General features: G+C 38.7%; 1 protein-coding gene and 1 pseudogene across 3 annotated transcripts in view; one reads left to right on the top strand and one right to left on the bottom strand.

The window, feature by feature from the left end:
* Positions 1–17707, bottom strand: part of KLHDC1 (kelch domain containing 1) — an 86336-nt gene that overhangs the window by 59847 nt on the left and 8782 nt on the right. For all 3 annotated transcript variants that reach the window (XM_066388366.1, XM_066388365.1, XM_066388367.1), the window contains exons 2-4: positions 2315–2385; positions 1736–1853; positions 985–1103 (exon numbers count right to left, since the gene is read on the bottom strand). In XM_066388366.1, coding sequence (XP_066244463.1) covers positions 985–1103; positions 1736–1853; positions 2315–2385 — 308 coding nt within the window. The remainder of the gene's footprint in view (positions 1–984; positions 1104–1735; positions 1854–2314; positions 2386–17707) is intronic.
* LOC136376160 (reticulocalbin-1 pseudogene) lies at positions 14594–15599 on the top strand (annotated as a pseudogene).

The raw sequence follows: 17707 nt of genomic DNA, 5'->3' as shown, positions 1-17707 counted from the left end.
ACTTCTCCAAAGAGGATATACAAATGGCCAATAGGCATATGAAAAAATGCTGAACATCACTAATCATTAGAGAAATGCAAATTAAAACCACAATGAGATACCATCTCACACCAGTCAGAATGGTGCTCATCAATAAAACAACACAGAATGAGTGCTGGCTAGGATGTGGAGAAAAGGGAACCCTCCTGCACTGCTGGTGGGAATGCAGACTGGTGCAGCCACTGTGGAAAACAGTATGGAGATTCCTCAAAAAATTGAAAATCAAACTGCCTTTTGACCCAGCTATACTACTGTTAGGAATACACCCCAAGAACACCATAGAACGGCTCCAAAAGGAGAAATGCACCCCCATATTTGTGGCAGCATTGTTTACAATAGCAAAGATCTGGAAACAGCCCAAGTGTCCATCAGAGGACAAGTGGATTAAAAAGCTTTGGTACATATATACTATGGAATACTACTCAGCCATAAGAAATGATGACATTGGATCATTTACAATAACATTGAGGGACCCTGATAACATTATACGAAGTGAAATAAGTAAATCAGAAAAAACTAAGAACTATATGAATCCATATATAGATGGAACATAAAAATGAGACTCAGAGACATGAACAAGAATGTGATGGCTACAGGGGTGGGGGCTGGGGGGAGGGAGGGAGGGCCGAGGAAGGGGAGGGGGTTGGGGGAGGGGAGGGGCTCAAAGAAAACCAGAAAGAAGGTGACAGAAGACAATTTGACTTTGGTTAGGGGTATACAGCATAATCAAATGTCAAAATAATCTGGAGATGTTTTCTCTCAACATATGTACCCTGATTTATCAATGTCACTGCATTAAATTTAATTTTTTTAAAAATGGAAAAAAACAACAACCAAGTTTGTAATTCTATGTTGAAAAACTTCAGACTCTCAAGTCTTTTCTATTTTGGCCACAAGCTATAAGCTGTAGGTAAGTGAGGTCAATGAGATCATTTTACTGCGTACCTGTCTTTATATACCCAGCAAGAAAGTTTGTCACGTGGTGTGGGTGCTTTTCCTTCAAAGCTGGTGATCTTTTCCCAAACGTAGATTCCATCTCTGGTTCGCAGGTTAACAAAATAAAGCTTTTAAAAGAGGAGAACACCATTAACAGATGGAGCATTAGAAAATTAAATCTAACAGCCAACAGGGTAACGATAGTCAGAGGGGGAGGGAGGTGGAGAAGGGAGGTTGGGGGGAGGAGCTGCGGTGAAAAGACTACACAGTGGGAGCTGCTGGGTCTACCACAATCCAATGTGCAGACGGCGCTATAGTGAATGGGACACTTGAAACCATGTCAACACAATCAATTAAAAAAGATTAAAGAAGAAAATCAAATCTATATCTGAGAATTATGTGATCCAAAAATTAATTATATTACTTTTTTCTCTTTTTAGAAGGTAAAAATATTAACTGGGGAGTTAAAGAAAATGAGACAATGCTTTAGAAGCAAAAGACATATCTAAAACATACTGAAATGATGTTTTTCCATCATTCTCCTGCCTATAAATATCAAGTAAGTATGTGGTTATTTGGGTAGCAGAAAGACAGGAAGAGAAAGCACAGCAGCTGCTTCTTCACTCTAAAACTTTAACATCATAAACACAAGACTTTCTACATGTGTCTTCTTTTTTAAATATCTGTAAACTTATAAGATGAACTGATACACTAAACAATAGACATTTTGCTGCACTTCTGAACTGAAAGAAAATATTACTCGATTGCTGTATCCTTTGTCATCGTATCCTCCAAAAACATACAGCTTTCCATTCATGCAAACACCACAACTTCCTGACATGGAGGTGGGGAGTTCTCCTTCCATGAGGTGCATTGCCCTGCAGTGAGAACAACATGGAATTTCATAACTTTCCAGAAACACAAGTTCAATTCCCTTTGAACTCCGTGACTTCTCTTAAAATGGAAACCGTCATTGATGATTACAATTCAAACATAATAGCCAATACTGTAAAAACGTTAAGAGCATCTACTGTAATGATCTTTCAATTTACTGGGGGAAAAAATTTACAAAATCTTCACATATGTCACCAGAATTGAGAATTAATTAGCAGATTAATTCTTTAGAGACAAGCTTAGAATGTGGAGAAATGCTAAAGGACAAGTCATGGAGAGAGGAAGGGAGTAAGGGAAAGAGGAGGCAGAAAGAATAAAGCACTGAAAGAAAAGGGAGAAAAAAAAATATTGCAGTAGGCTCTACGTATGGTCTTAAGTTCCCGAGTCTATGAAAACATGTACAACATGTGTTAAGACTGGCATTCTGCAATTTAAAATTACTTACCACAGGCCACTATCAGTATCATAGGTCCAAATTTCATCGTTAGGCAAATATACTTCATTGTCTTCAATAGACTAAAACATAGAATACATAAAATTATGCTTATCAAATACATAGTAACAAAAAAAATACATAGTAATAATTCAGTAGTTCCTCAGGATGGGAAAACTGCAATTAAAATACTGCAAAACACAAAATCATAAACAGGCTGACATCTTTTTTTTAATATAAATTATATTAGCTCAAAAGACAAAAGGAAAAAATACATTTTCTAAGAGAAATTGGGCAAACGAAAGTTTAAATAGCAAGTTCATGAATCTCAAAAAAAGACACAGGACAGGCCCTGGCCGGTTGGCTCAGCGGTAGAGCGTTGGCCTGGTGTGCAGAAGTCCCGGGTTCGATTCCCGGCCAGGGCACACAGGAGAAGCGCCCATCTGCTTCTCCACCCCCCCCCCCTCCTTCCTCTCTGTCTCTCTCTTCCCCTCCTGCAGCCAAGGCTCCATTGGAGCAAAGATGGCCTGGGCGCTGGGGATGGCTCCTTGGCCTCTGGCCCAGGCGCTAGAGTGGCTCTGGTCTCGGCAGAGCGATGCCCCGGAGGGGCAGAGCATCGTCCCCTGGTGGGCAGAGCGTCGCCCCCGGTGGGCGTGCCGGTGGATCCCGGTCCGGAGCATGCGGGAGTCTGTCTGACTGTCTCTCCCCGTTTCCAGCTTCAGAAAAATACAAAAAAAAAAGACACAGGACAATTAAATCGTAAAAAGGAATTTTTAGTAAGGGAAAACAGAAAAATAATAATGTTCAGAGCAGAACAATGAAGACAATAAAAACAGGAAGAAAATGAGTACCAAACAAGGACAATATTTTTTGTGTGAAGAGAACAAATGAAGGAAGAAAAAATTTTATAAGTGCCATTAAGAGCACTGTATCAGCAAAAGAATGAAATCTTCACATTCACAATAGCATGCATGGACCTAGAGGGTATAATGCTAAGTAAAACCAGTCAGCCAGAGAAAGACAAATACCACGTGATTTCACGTGTGTCTGGAATCTAAAGAACAAAACAAATGAAAAAACATAATTGAAACAGACTCACATTTACAGAGAACAGAATGATGGAGGGAGTAGGGAAACTGGATGAAAAAGGTGAAAGGATTAAGAAGTACAAATTGGTAGTTATAAATAGTCATAGTGTGTAAACTATAGCATAGGGAATACAGTCAATAACACTGTAATAACTATGTATGGTGTCAGCTGGGTACTGGAAATTTGGGGCGGAACACTTTATAAAGTATGTGACTGTCTAACCACCATGCTGTACACCCGAAACTAATACAAAATAATATTAAATGTAAACCGTAATTGAAAAATAAAATTTTTAAAAAGATAACTATATCAGATACCTTGACTAATGAACATATTTTTAAGTGTATACTATTTTCAAGGCATAGTGTTAGGTGTTTATTAAACATAGAATCTAAGGCTCAAGATAAATTCAACTAGTCCAAATAATAACACCTAATAAACTCTAAAGAAGCTGATAATATAGGTAAAATAGTGTATTCTGATATTTACAATGAAAAGAGAAATAAAAACAGAATAGCGCCTGACCAGGCGGTGGCGCAGTGGATAGAGCATCAGACTGAAATGCAGAGGAGCCAGGTTCGAGACCCCGAGGTTGCCAGCTTGAGCGCGGGCTCATCTGGTTTGAGCAAGGCTCACCAGCTTGGACCCAAGGTCGCTGGCTTGAGCAAAGGTTTACTTGGTCTGCTGAAGACCTACGGTCAAGGCACATATGAGAAAGCAATCAATGAACAACTAAGGTGTTGCAAAGAAAAACTGATGAATGATGCTTCTCATGTCTCTCTCTGTTCCTGTCTGTCCCTATCTATCCCTCTTTCTGACTCTCTCTCTGTCTCTGAAAAAAAAAAAAAAGACAAACAGAATAGCAATCTTATTTATATCAAGAACTTAAGGGTTGAAACAAATCCTTACATAAATCTCTCATAATTTCTTTGAATAATTCAAAAATAGCCAAATGTAAAAGATAGTTTAAGAATTTCTAATACTGCATGATGCAGAAATTATTAACATGCTAAGCAGATTTAGCTAATTCCTCATTGCTGTTAGTTCAATTTTAAAAGTAGTATTTTGACTACCAGTCTCCATGTTTGTCTGTCTGTCTAGCTGTCTGTTTCTCTGTCTTTCTCTCTCTCTCTCTCCCTCTCTCTCTCTCTCTCTCTCTCTCTCTCTCTCACACACACACACACACACACACACACACACACAGCAGAATAATACCACTTTATTAATTCCAAGGCAACTTCCACTTATTTCTGACTGAGGAAGCCATACTTAATGGCTAAGTAAAAAATAATTTGGGCCCTGGCTGGTTGGCTCAGCGGTAGAGCGTCGGCCTGGTGTGCGGGGGGACCCGGGTTCGATTCCCGGCCAGGGCACATAGGAGAAGTGCCCATTTGCTTCTCCACCGCCCCCCCTCCTTCCTCTCTGTCTCTCTCTTCCCCTCCCACAGCCAAGGCTCCATTGGAGCAAAGATGGCCTGGGCGCTGGGGATGGCTCCTTGGCCTCTGCCCCAGGCGCTAGAGTGGCTCTGGTCTGGTCGCAGCAGAGCGACGCCCGGAGGGGCAGAGCATCGCCCCCTGGTGGGCAGAGCGTCGCCCCCTGGTGAGCGTGCCGGGTGGATCCCGGTCCGGCGCATGCAGGAGTCTGTCTGACTGTCTCTCCCCGTTTCCAGCTTCAGAAAAATACAAATAATAATAATAATAATAATAATAATTTGAAAAAGAGAATTAATTGTATGATTGGAAAGCTTAATAGCATCAGGCTGCAGTAGCTGTATGTGTATGCCTTTATAACAAATATATTATGAAAATGGGTTCTGTCATTACCCTGCTTAAGCCCCTTCAGTACTTCCCTAGTGCTCTCAGCATAGTCTAAAATTCTCACGATTCTGTACTACATATTTGGTGCCTGCTGTCCATCCAAAGTTCATCCTGTCTTTCACTCATTCTGCTCTAATCTTCTTTCCATTCCTAAATCTCTGCAAGTTCCTTGCTGCAATAGGGCCCTCATCTATGCATTTCCCTATTCTTGGAATGCCTCCCAGAATTTGTCTGGATAACTAATTCATTTTCTGGGAACAGCTTAAATGTCTCTTCTTGACTACCCTAGAATAAGGTTAAAGGACTATTCCCTGTGCCTTGTCTGGATCACACCTACCCCACCACCACCACCACCATCATCATGAGTGCATGGATCATGTTTATGTTATAATTCAGTTCCTAGAGCCTAGCACAGTGTCTGACACACAAAGGACAAATGGAGTGTTTGTTGACTGAATGAGTGAATGGGTGAGTGAGTGATCCCTGTTAAATTGATGGCATGGTCACCTCAGCCTGACCAGAAAGAAAAGACTCTTTCACTAACCTTCAAGAGAAGTGGTACAAAAACACTAATGAAGCACAGAATTTTAACATTTGGACTTAGTTCCTTCTCAGAGATTTCACTCCAAAATTATCCCTTCTTTTCTACATCATCGAGTTTTCCTTCTCAACTAGATCACTCCTGTGGATATCCAAACAGGCCTTGATAGCACCCATCCTTATATCTGTATGAACTCTCTCTTATCTCCTTCCCCTTTGTCTCTCCCCCTCTCACAGAAAGCTTCCACGCAAAGTGAACTATGGTGGCTGCTTCCATTGTTCCACCTCTCACTGTCTCATCACTCAGCTAATCTGGCTTCCAAGCCCATCACTCCACTAAAATTGCTCTTGTCCAGCTTTCACTAAAATAAGAGACTTAGTTAACTGATTCATCCAGAAATATAGCCCAGAGAGATGGAGTATATAAAAAAAAGTTAAAAGACATGGAAAAAGAGAAAAACTAAGTCTAATCAGAATTACATTAGGATATAATAGAATGAGGAAGCAGCAATATTTGAAGAGATAAGAATTTTGCAAAACTGTTGAAAGGCATCAAATCTACAAAGTTCTACAAGAAATTTACAAAGTCCTACAAATCCATAACTAGGCACATCATAGTAAAACTACAGAACATCAAAGAAGAAATATTCTATAAAATTGCCAGAATTGAGCCTGACCAGGTGGTGGCGCAGTGGATAGATCATTGGACTGGGATGCGGAAGGACCCAGGTTTGAGACCCTGAGGTCGCCAGCTTGAGCGTGGGCTTATCTGGCTTGAGCAAAAAGCTCACCAGCTTGGACCCAAGGTCGCTGGCTCCAGCAAGGGGTTACTCAGTCCGCTGAAGGCCCGCGGTCAAGGCACATATGAGAAAGCAATCAATGAACAACTAAGAAGTCACAACACGCAACGAAAAACTAATGATTGATGCTTCTCATCTCTCTCCATTCCTATCTGTCTGTCCCTGTCTATCTCTGCCTCTTGTAAAAAAAAAAAAAACCTGCCAGAAATGAGACAAATCATCTTCAAAGGAACGGCAACTAATGACTAACTGAATTCTCATTAGCAAAACATAAGACTAAGTAATATCAGCAATTGTGTTTATCAATAGTAACTGTCAACCTAGAAGTCTACACCCAGTGAAAATAAATTTTAAAAACCAAGGTGAAATAAAGAAATTTCCAGACAAAAGCTGAGACAGTTGGCCAATAACAGACTCATATAAAGAAAGCCTAATAGCTGTGCTACACCAGGTAAAAGGGAATGATATGAAATGCAACAAGAAATAGTATTATAAGATATTAGTAACTGTGTGGATAGAGTTGAACATAAAAAATGGCTAAACTACTTTTTTTATGCCTAATTGGGGTGAGAGGGGGGGTAGAACAGGATAGGACTAACTAGGGAAAGTTGCTATATTAGTTCAATTTTAAAAGTAATATCTTGACTACCAGGAATCTTCCTTCTCCACAGTGCCCATGTGACCAGACTTGAAACTTTCTGAAGTACTTGAACTCTATGGCAAAAAAAGAATATTATTAACTCTTAAGTATGTGAAGTATTCATGTTGAAATAAAGTAACTACTATATGGCTAGAAATGAATCATATAATTTCTATATAAGCAAAAAGAAAAAAATGGGAAGAGAATAAAAAATTCAAAAAATCCTCAAAACAAAAAGGAGGGGAAAGAGAGGGGAAAATACAAAGCCAATTTGAAGAAAAAAGTAAAACAGCATTACTTTAAGTGAATATAAGCTAAACTCTCCACATAAAATACACATATCAAACTGGATAAAAATAAGATCCACCTATTTTCAGGTTATAAGACACACCTAAAATGTAAAAATAAAACATACAAAATTTCCGTTATAAGGCAGAAGAAGATATACCATACAAATACCAGCCAAAAGAAAGATGGCCTAGCTGTATTTATATTGGCAAACAGATTTTAAGAAAAATGACAGTACTATAGATAAAGAGGATTATTACAAAATAGTAAAGTGTTCGATTAACCAAAAAAATATATATAACAATTCTGAATTCATATCTATCCAAAGAGGCAGCCTAAAAATACATACAAAGTAAAGACAGACAAGACCATAGGGAGACACTAACAAATCTACATCAGAGTGGGAGTTTTTAAACCTGTTACAGTGATTAATAGAACAGGGAGTAAAATAATCAAAAAGGATATAGGAGATTTAAACAATACAATTAGCAAGTTTGATAAAATAAACACATATAAATACTTCCTCCAATATAAAAACAAGGGTATATTTACGAAAACTGATCACATGTTAGTCCTTAAAGCAAGCCTCAACATATTCCAAAGGACTGGTATCAGATAGATAGACCACATTCTCTGAGGATAATACAATTAAGTTAGATATCAATAACAGAAAGCAAACTATAAAAATAGCATGTTTAGAAATTTAAATATTTTCCTAAAAAACTTATGGGTCAAATAAGAAATAATGATGAAAAGTGTAAAAATACCAGAACTGTAAAATGACAAAACATTGCTAGTCAAAACTTAAGGAATACAACTAATGAAGTACTTAGAAGAAAATTTATAGTCTAACATACTTAAACAACTGTAAAGTCTCAAAATGAATAAGCATCCAATTTTGGAATTTCAAAAATAACAGCATAATAAACCCAAAGAAAGTAGGAAGGAATAAAAAATGAGTAAGATATTAATGAAATAAAAAATTACAGCAAAGAAGATCAAGTAAACAAAAAGTTGGTGTTTCAGGGGGCTGATCTACCTCTGGCAAGATTATTCAAGAAAAAAAAAAAGGATGAACCATTAACTAGTTTTAGGAATGGGAAAAGGAACATACCTCTAGAAATTAAATAGAGGATATTATGAACAATTTAAGTTTATGCTAGTAAATTTAAAAACCTAAATGAAATTAATAGATTTCTGGGGGTGGAGGTATGGGTGAGAAAATCCTATGAAGCCTGACTCAAGAAAAAAAAATTGAAAATCTGAACCAAACTATGGCCCCCTGAAGCCATTTATCTGGCCTCCGCCACACTTCCGGAAGGGGCACCTCTTTCATTGGTGGTCAGTGAGAGGAGCATAGTTCCCATTGAAATATTGGTCAGTTTGTTGATTTAAATTTACTTGTTCTTTATTTTAAATATTGTATTTGTTCCCGTTTTGTTTTTTTACTTTAAAATAAGATATGTGCAGTGTGCATAGGGATTTGTTCATAGTTTTTTTTTATAGTCCGGCCCTCCAACGGTCTGAGGGACAGTGAACTGGCCCCCTGTGTAAAAAGTTTGGGGACCCCTAATTTGAACAGTCTTATAGTTTTAAACAGACTGAATCAGAGATTTAAAACCCACGAAGTGCGGACAGTGCCCGCCACAGTCCACGGATCTGTCTCTTGCTTCAACAGTGTTTTGACGGAGTTGACCTAGGGACATTCTTCTTTGACCTTCCACCACCTTCCAACCTCTTTTCCAGTCACTACCTTCTGAACCACCTCAGCGTCCAGAGATCAACCCACACCATTTTTTACCTTAACTCCTTACTGCATAGTAAACATGAGCTCCCAAGTTTGTCAGAATTATTCCCTGGACGTGGAGGCTGCCGTCAACGGCCTGATCAACCTGCATCTGTGGACCTCCTACAGCTACCTCTCTCTGGGCTTCTATTTCCATCACTACGATGTGGCTCTGGAAGGTGTGAGCCACTCCCACAAGTTGGCCAAGGAGAAGCGGGAGGGCCCTGAGCGTCTCTTAAAGATGCAAAACCAGGGCAGTGGCCACATTCTCTTAAAGCAGGGGTCCCCAAAGTTTTTATACAGGGGGCCAGTTCACTGTCCCTCAAACCGTTGGAGGGCCGGACTATAAAAAAAACTATGAACAAATCCCTATGCACACTGCACATATCTTATTTTAAAGTAAAAAAACAAAATGGGAACAAATACAATATTTAAAATAAAGAGCAAGTAAATTTAAATCAACAAACTGACCAGTATTTCAATGGGAACTATGCTCCTCTCACTGACCACCAATGAAAGAGGTGCCCCTTCCGGAAGTGTGGCGGGGGCTGGGTAAATGGCCTGGGGGGGCCGCATGCGGCCCACGGGCTGTAGTTTGGGGACCCCTGTCTTCTAGGATATGCAGAAGCCTTCCCGAGATGATTGGGGTAAAACTCAGGATGCCATGGAAGCCATCATCACCTTGTAGAAGAGCCTGAACCAGGTCCTTTTGGATCTGCCCATGCAGACCCTTATCTCTGTGACTTCCTGGAGGACCACTTCCTGGATGAGGTGAAAATCATCAAGAAGATGGGTGACCACCTAACCAACCTCCGCAGGCTGGTCGAACCCCAGGCTGGGCTGGGCAAGTATCTCTTTGAAAGGCTCACCGGCAAGCCCGACTAAGAGCCTTTAGAGTCCAGAAGCCTTTGAGAGGCTCCTCTGTATTCCCTTGGTGTCTGGCATTTGCCTGAGCCTCTCCCTGAAATCACTCCACATCCTTTTAACCACCCTGGAGCCCTCTCCCATGCATTGGACCAAATAGAAATAAAGCTTTTTGCAGCAAAAAAAAAAACAAAAAAAACAAATAAATAACACAAAGTGCGTACCAAGCCCAAGTGGCTTTACAGATGACTTCTTTCAAACATTCAAAGAACAAATAATTCAATCTTACAAAAACTATTCTAGAATATAAAAGAAGGTACATTACTCAATCTACTTACAAACATAGATATGAAAATCCTAAAAAAAAAAATTAGCAGGGGAACCCTCCTGCACTACTGGTGGGAATGCAGACTGGTGCAGCCACTGTGGAAAACAGTATGGAGATTCCTCAAAAAGTTAGAAATGGAACTGCCCTTTGACCCAGCTATTCCTATATATTCCTTAGGAATATATCCCAAGGACACAATATCACCTACTGAAAAAAAGAAATGCACCCCCATGTTCATGGCAGCATTGTTCACAATAGCGAAGATCTGGAAACAGCCCAAGTGTCCGTCAGAGGACGAGTGGATTAAAAAACTGTGGTACATATATACTATGGCATACAATTGGGCCATGAAAAAGAAAGAAATATTATATTTTGCAATAATATGGATGGACCTGGAAAATATTATGTTAAGTGAAATAAGCCAGGCAGAGAAAGAAAAATATCATATGACCTCACTCATTTGAGGAATCCAAGGAACAATGTGAACTGAAGAATGGAATTAAACCTGAAGAGAAGGGGGAAGGGAGCTGTTAGAAGGGTGGTAAAGGAGATGTTGAGGGGAATATGGGGGAAGGGGAATGCTTTTGGGGAGACACTAGAATCTATATAAACACAATAAATAAACAAATAATTTTAAAAATTAGCAGCCAGGATCCAGTAATATACAAAAGTGGTAATATGTTACATTAACTTGTGTTTAATTCAAGAAATACAACATTGGTTTAATACAGGGGTCCCCAAACTTTTTACACAGGGGGCCAGTTCACTGTCCCTCAGACAGTTGGAGGGCCGGACTATAAAAAAAACTATGAACAAATTCCTATGCACACTGCACATATCTTATTTTAAAGTAAAAAAACAAAACGGGAATAAATACAATATTTAAAATAAAGAACAAGTAAATTTAAATCAACAAACTGACCAATATTTCAATGGGAACTATGCTCCTCTCACTGACCACCAATGAAAGAGGTGCCCTTCCAGAAGTGCGACGGGGGCTGGATAAATGGCCTCAGGGGGCCGCATGTGGCCTGCGGGCCGTAGTTTGGGGACCCCTGGTTTAATACATATTAGTTTATCCCAGTGTAATGTAGAAAAAAATAACTCTTCAAAATTCAACAGATCGGAGCAGAAATAAATGAAATAGAGACTAAAAATAAAAATGCAAAATATCAATGAAATCAAGACCTGGCTGGATAGCTCAGTTGGTTAGAGCATTGTCCCAAAGCACAGAAGTTGCCAGTTCAATCCCCAGTCAGGGCACATACAGAAGCCGAGTGATGTTTCTGTCTCTCTCACTCCCTCTCTTGCCAAAATCAATAAATTAAAAAATTTTTAAAAGATCAACGAAACCAAAAGCTAGTTCTTTGAAAATATAAACAAGATTAACAAACCTTTAATCAGACTTATCAAGGAAAAAAGAGAGAAGACCCAAATAAATAAAATCTGGGATGAAAGAGGACATGTAACAACAGACACCAAAGAAATATAAAGCGTTGTAAGAAAATATTATGAACAATTATAGCCAACAAGTTGAACAATCTAGATGAAATGGATAAATTCCTAGAAACATACAATCTTCCAAAACTGATTCAAGAAGAATCAGAGAATCTGAATAAACAAATTACATCCAGTGAAATTGAAGCAGTTATCAAAAAACTCCCAACAAACAAAAGTCCTGAACTGGATGGCTTCACAGGTGAATTTTACCAAACATTCAAAAAAGAGTTATATCCTTCTCAAACTATTCCAAAAAAGTCAGGGGGAGGGAAAGACTCCCAAGCTCATTTTATGAGGCCAGCAATATCCCAATTCCAAAACCAGATAAAGATATTACAAAGAAAGAAAATGAAAGGCCAATATCCCTGATGAACACAGATGCTAAAATTCTAAAGAAATATTATTAAACTAGATCTAGCAATACATTAAGAAGATTATGCACCATGATCAAGTGAGATTTATTCCAGGAATGTAAGGATGGTACATCTGCAAATCAAAAAACATGACACAATGTAAACAAAACGAATGATAAAAATCACATGATCATATCAATAGATGCCCCAAAAAAAGCATTTGATAAAATCCAGCACCTATTTATTTTCAAAACTCTCAGCAAAGTGGGAACAGAGAGAACATACCTCAGTATAATAAAGGCCATATATGACAAACCAACAGTCAACATCATACTCAGTGGGCAAAAGCTACAAGTGTTTCCCTTCAGATCAAGAACAAGCCTGACCAGTGATGGCACAGTGGGTAAAGTGTCGACCGAGAATGCTGAGGTCGCCTGTTCAAAACCCTGGGCTTGCCCAGTCAAGGCACATATGGGAGTTGATGCTTCCTGCTCCTCCCCCTTCTCTCTCTCTCCTCTCTCTAAAATGAGTAAACAAAAATCTAAAAAAAAAAAAAAAAGAACAAGACAAGGATGTCTGCTATCACAATTCTTATTCAATATAATACTGGATATTGTAACCATAGCAATCAACAAGAAGAAGAAATAAAAGGCATCCAAATTGGAAAAGAAGATGTAAAACTGTCACTATTTGCAGACGACATGATACTCTATATAGAAAACAGTGAAGATTCCATCAAAAAACTACTAAAACAATTAATGAATTCAGTAAAGTAACAGGATACAAAATAAATATCCAGAAATTAGTTCCATTTTTAAATACCAATAATGGACTATGAGAAAGAAAAACTAAGAAAACAATACCATTCACAATTGCTTCAAAAAAAATAAAATACCTAGGAGTAAATTTAACCAAGGATGTAAATACTTGTATTCAGAAAATTATAAGACACTGAAGAAAGAAAGTGAAGAAGCCACAAATAAATGAAAGCATATACCATGTTCATGGATTGGAAAAATAGACACCATTTAAATGTCCATATTACCCAAAGCAACCTATAGATTCAATGCAATTCCTATCAAGATACCAATGTTATATTTCCCAGAACTAGAACAAATATTTCAAAAATGTATATAAAAGCACAAAAGACCCCTAATAGCCACAGCAAACTTGAGAACGAAGAACAAAGTTGGAGGAATCATGCCACTTGACATCAAACTATACTAAAAGGCCACAGTAACCAAAACAGCATTCTATTGGCATAAAAACAGACATACAGATCAATGGAACAAAAGAGCCCTAAAATCAACCCACATGTGTATGGTTAATTAATATTTTATAAAGGATGCAAAAACATGCAACAGGGTAAGGACAGTCTACTCAATAAATGGTGTTGGAAAACTGTATAGATACATGCAAAAAGAAAAAAATGAAACTAGACCACCTTCTTACACCATATACAAGAATAAACTCAAAATGGATTAAAGACTTAAATATTAGACATGGAACTTATAAAAACCCTAGAAGAAAACATAGGCAATAAAATTTTGACCATTTCTTGTAGCAATATTATTTTAGATATATCTTCTCGGGTAAGGGAAATGAGAGAAAACAAACAATCGGGACTATATCAAACTAAAAAGTTCTTGCACAGCTAAGGAAACACCATCAACAAAATGAAAAGACAATCAACTGAATGGGAGAACATATTTGCCAATACATCTGATAAGGGATTAATATCTAAAATTTATAAAGAACTTATAAAACTCAATAGCAAAAAAACAAACAACCCAATTTAAAAAATGGTCAAAGGACTTGAATAGACACTTTTCTAAAGAGGACATTCAGACAGCCAACAGACATATGAAAAGATGCTCAATGTCACTAACCATCAGAGAAATGCAAATTAAAACCACAATGAGATATCATCTCACACCTGTCAGTATGGCTATCATCAATGAATCAACAAACAAGTGCTGAGGAGGATGTGGAGAAAAGGGAACCCTCATGCACTGTTGGTGGGAACACAGACTGGTGCAGCCACTGTGGAAAGCAGTATGGAGTTACCTCAAAAAAATTAAAAATGGAAATGCCTTCTGACCCAGTGATCCCAGTTCTGGGAATATATCCTAAGAATCCCAAAACATTAATTCAGTGGAATATATACACCCCTACTTTCATTGCAGCATTATGTACAATAGCCAAGATCTGGAAACAGCCCAAGTGCCCATCAGTGGGTAAGTGGATAAAAAGGCTGTGATAGGGGCCGCTCTCTCGTCCCCGACGATGGCCCGCGGTGGCCACGGCCGCCTCCTGGGACTCGCCCTGGGGCTGCTGCTGGCGCTGGCTCCCCGGGCGCTGCGGGCCAAGCCCACTGTGCGCAAGGAGCGCGTAGTGAGGCCCGACTCAGAGCTGGGAGAGCGGCCGCCGGAGCACAACCAGAGCTTCCAGTACGACCACGAGGCCTTCCTGGGCAAGGAGGACTCCAAGACCTTCGACCAGCTCACCTCGGGGGAGAGCAAGGAGAGGCTGGGAAAGATTGTCGATCGAATTGACAGTGATGGGGACGGCTTTGTCATCACTGAGGAGCTGAAAACCTGGATCAAACGCGTGCAGAAAAGATACATCTATGATAACGTCGCTAAAGTCTGGAAGGATTATGATCAGGACAAAGACGATAAAATTTCCAGGGAAGAGTACAAGCAGGCCACTTATGGTTACTACCTAGGAAACCCCGCAGAGTTCCACGATTCCTCAGACCGTCACACCTTTAAAAAGATGCTGCCGCGCGATGAGAGGAGGTTCAAAGCGGCAGACCTCAATGGTGACCAGACAGCCACTCGGGAGGAATTCACCGCCTTTCTCCATCCAGAGGAGTTGGAGCATATGAAAGAAATTGTGGTTTTGGAAACCCTGGAGGACATTAATAAGAATGGGGATGGGTTTGTGGATCAGGATGAGTATATTGGGGATATGTTTTCCCACGAGGAGAATAGCCCTGAGACAGACTGGGTTTTGTCAGAACGGGAGCAGTTCAATGAATTCTGGGATCTGAACAAGGACGGGAAGTTGGACAAAGATGAGATTCACCACTGGATCCTCCCTCAAGACTAGGACCACACGCAGGCTGAGGCCAGACACCTGGTGTACGAGTCGGACAAAAACACAGATGAAAAGCTAACTAAAGAGGAGATATTGGAGAACTGGAACATGTTTGTTGGAAACCAAGCTACCAATTATGGAGAAGACCTCACAAAAAATCATGATGAACTTTGATACACACTCACCATAATATGGCAGATTGTCCTAGGCTTTCTTTTATTGTCTTGGAAGTTTGCTAGTTATCTAATTTATAGCAGTTGTGTCCCTGAAACAGCAAGTTAATAACCTCAGACTGGAGTTAAAATTGGTTTTCACAAAATATTTACTGGAAAAGAATCATTGCTATTCCCTCAGTAAGATATCTCGACAAGCACATTAAAATCTTGTTGAATCACAAAAAAAAAAAAAAAAAAAAAAAGGCTGTGATACATTTACACAATAGAATACTACTCAGCCACAGAAAAGGAAATCTAACCATTTTGCGACACAATGGATGGACCTTGAGATTGCTATACTAAGTGAAATAAGCCAGTCAGAGAAAGACAAGTAACATATGTTTTCACTCATATGTGGAATCTGATGAACACAATGAACTAACAAGCAAAATAGAATCAGACTTATACATAGAGCAGGCTGACAGCTGTCGGGTGAGGGTGTGGGGTGAGAAAGGTAGAAGGATAGAGCAAAAACAAACAAAAACTCATGGAGAGATAACTGTAATTTCTGGGGGTGGTGGGAAGTGAAGAAGAGTCTAGTGGTAAAAATTGTTGATGAACGAAGACTTTACTTGGGGGAATGAACACACAATACAGTGTACAGAGATGTGTTGTAGAATTGGGCACCTGAAACCTGTATAATTATGTTAACCCATGTCACCCTAATAAAATTCAATTAAAAAGATTAGGATGTAAGAAACAAAACTGTCATCACTATCTACATGGAAATGAACATATTGTATCACTATCTACATGGAAAATGAACAGATGAATTATGAGAATGTAAATTGAAAAAGCTTTCCAGCATCAAAAGTATTCAAAAGTCACTGTATTTCAAAACACTAGCAGCAATCAGTCAGGAAACTTAGTTTTTTAAAAAAATAGCAATAGAAATAAAAATATAAAGAAAGAAAGAATAAGCCCAACCAAAGATGTACAAGATCCTTATGAAGACACTATAAAACTTTATCAAAAGAAATCAAAAATCCCTGAATAGAGATCTATACTACATAATTGTAGTAGAAGACTCAATATCATAACAGGTCTCTCACTCTCAAATGATCTAAAGATTGACTACAGGAACATAAAACCCAATAGCATACTTTATTCAACAATCTGATTCTAAAGTTTATACAAATGAGGAAGGACTGTGGGAAAACAATTTGGTAGCTCCTCTAAGAGTAAAAGGTAGAATAAACATCTGACCCAACAAGTCTACTCATAGGCATCCAAAAGAACTGAAAACATGGGCTCAGATACTTGTATGTCAGTCTGCATAGCAGCATTATACACAATACACAAAAGTGGCAACAACCCATGTGTCCCATCAATAGATGAATGGATAAACAAAAGGTGGTATACGCATACAATGTAATCTTACTCAGCAATAAAAAAATGAAGTTTTGATACATACTACAACATAGGTGAACCTTGAAAACATTATGCTAAGTAAAATAAACTAGACTTAAAAAATATTGTATGATACCACTTATATAAAATGTCTAGAAAAAGGAAAATTTATAAGTACAAAAAGATTAGAAGTTACCAGGATGTGGGACAAGGAAGGAGGGAGAGTTATTGTAGAATGGGCACAAAGTGCCTATTTGGAGTAGAAAAGAATTTTGGAACTAGATAGTGGCAACATTGTACAATATTGTGAATGCAATTAAGGCCACTAAATTGTACATTACACTAAGATTAAAATGCAAGTTATGTTTTATATATTTTACTACAATAAAAATAGTAAAGAAAATTTATACAAAAGACCAAAAGGCCCTAATAACAAGACAGGGTGGGGATGGGCTTTTACTACCCAATACTTAGACTTCTAATAAAGTTGTTGTAATTTAGATAATGTGATTCTGTCAGAAGAATAAACAAAAAGATCAACTGAACAGAACATACATAAATGACAGACTGAGTTTGCATGTTAGTAGGGAAAACAGGGACTATTTAATATATGGCACAAGAACAACTGGTTAACCATATCCGAAATAGAATAACCCTGGCCAGTTCACTCAGTGGTAGAGCGTTGGCCCGGCGTGTAAATGTCCCAGGTTTGATTCCCGGCAAGAGCACACAG

Source organism: Saccopteryx leptura, chromosome 6 (genome assembly GCF_036850995.1).
Source record: "Saccopteryx leptura isolate mSacLep1 chromosome 6, mSacLep1_pri_phased_curated, whole genome shotgun sequence".
Taxonomy (NCBI): Eukaryota; Metazoa; Chordata; class Mammalia; order Chiroptera; family Emballonuridae; genus Saccopteryx; species Saccopteryx leptura.
This window is presented reverse-complemented; position numbering and strand designations above follow the sequence as displayed.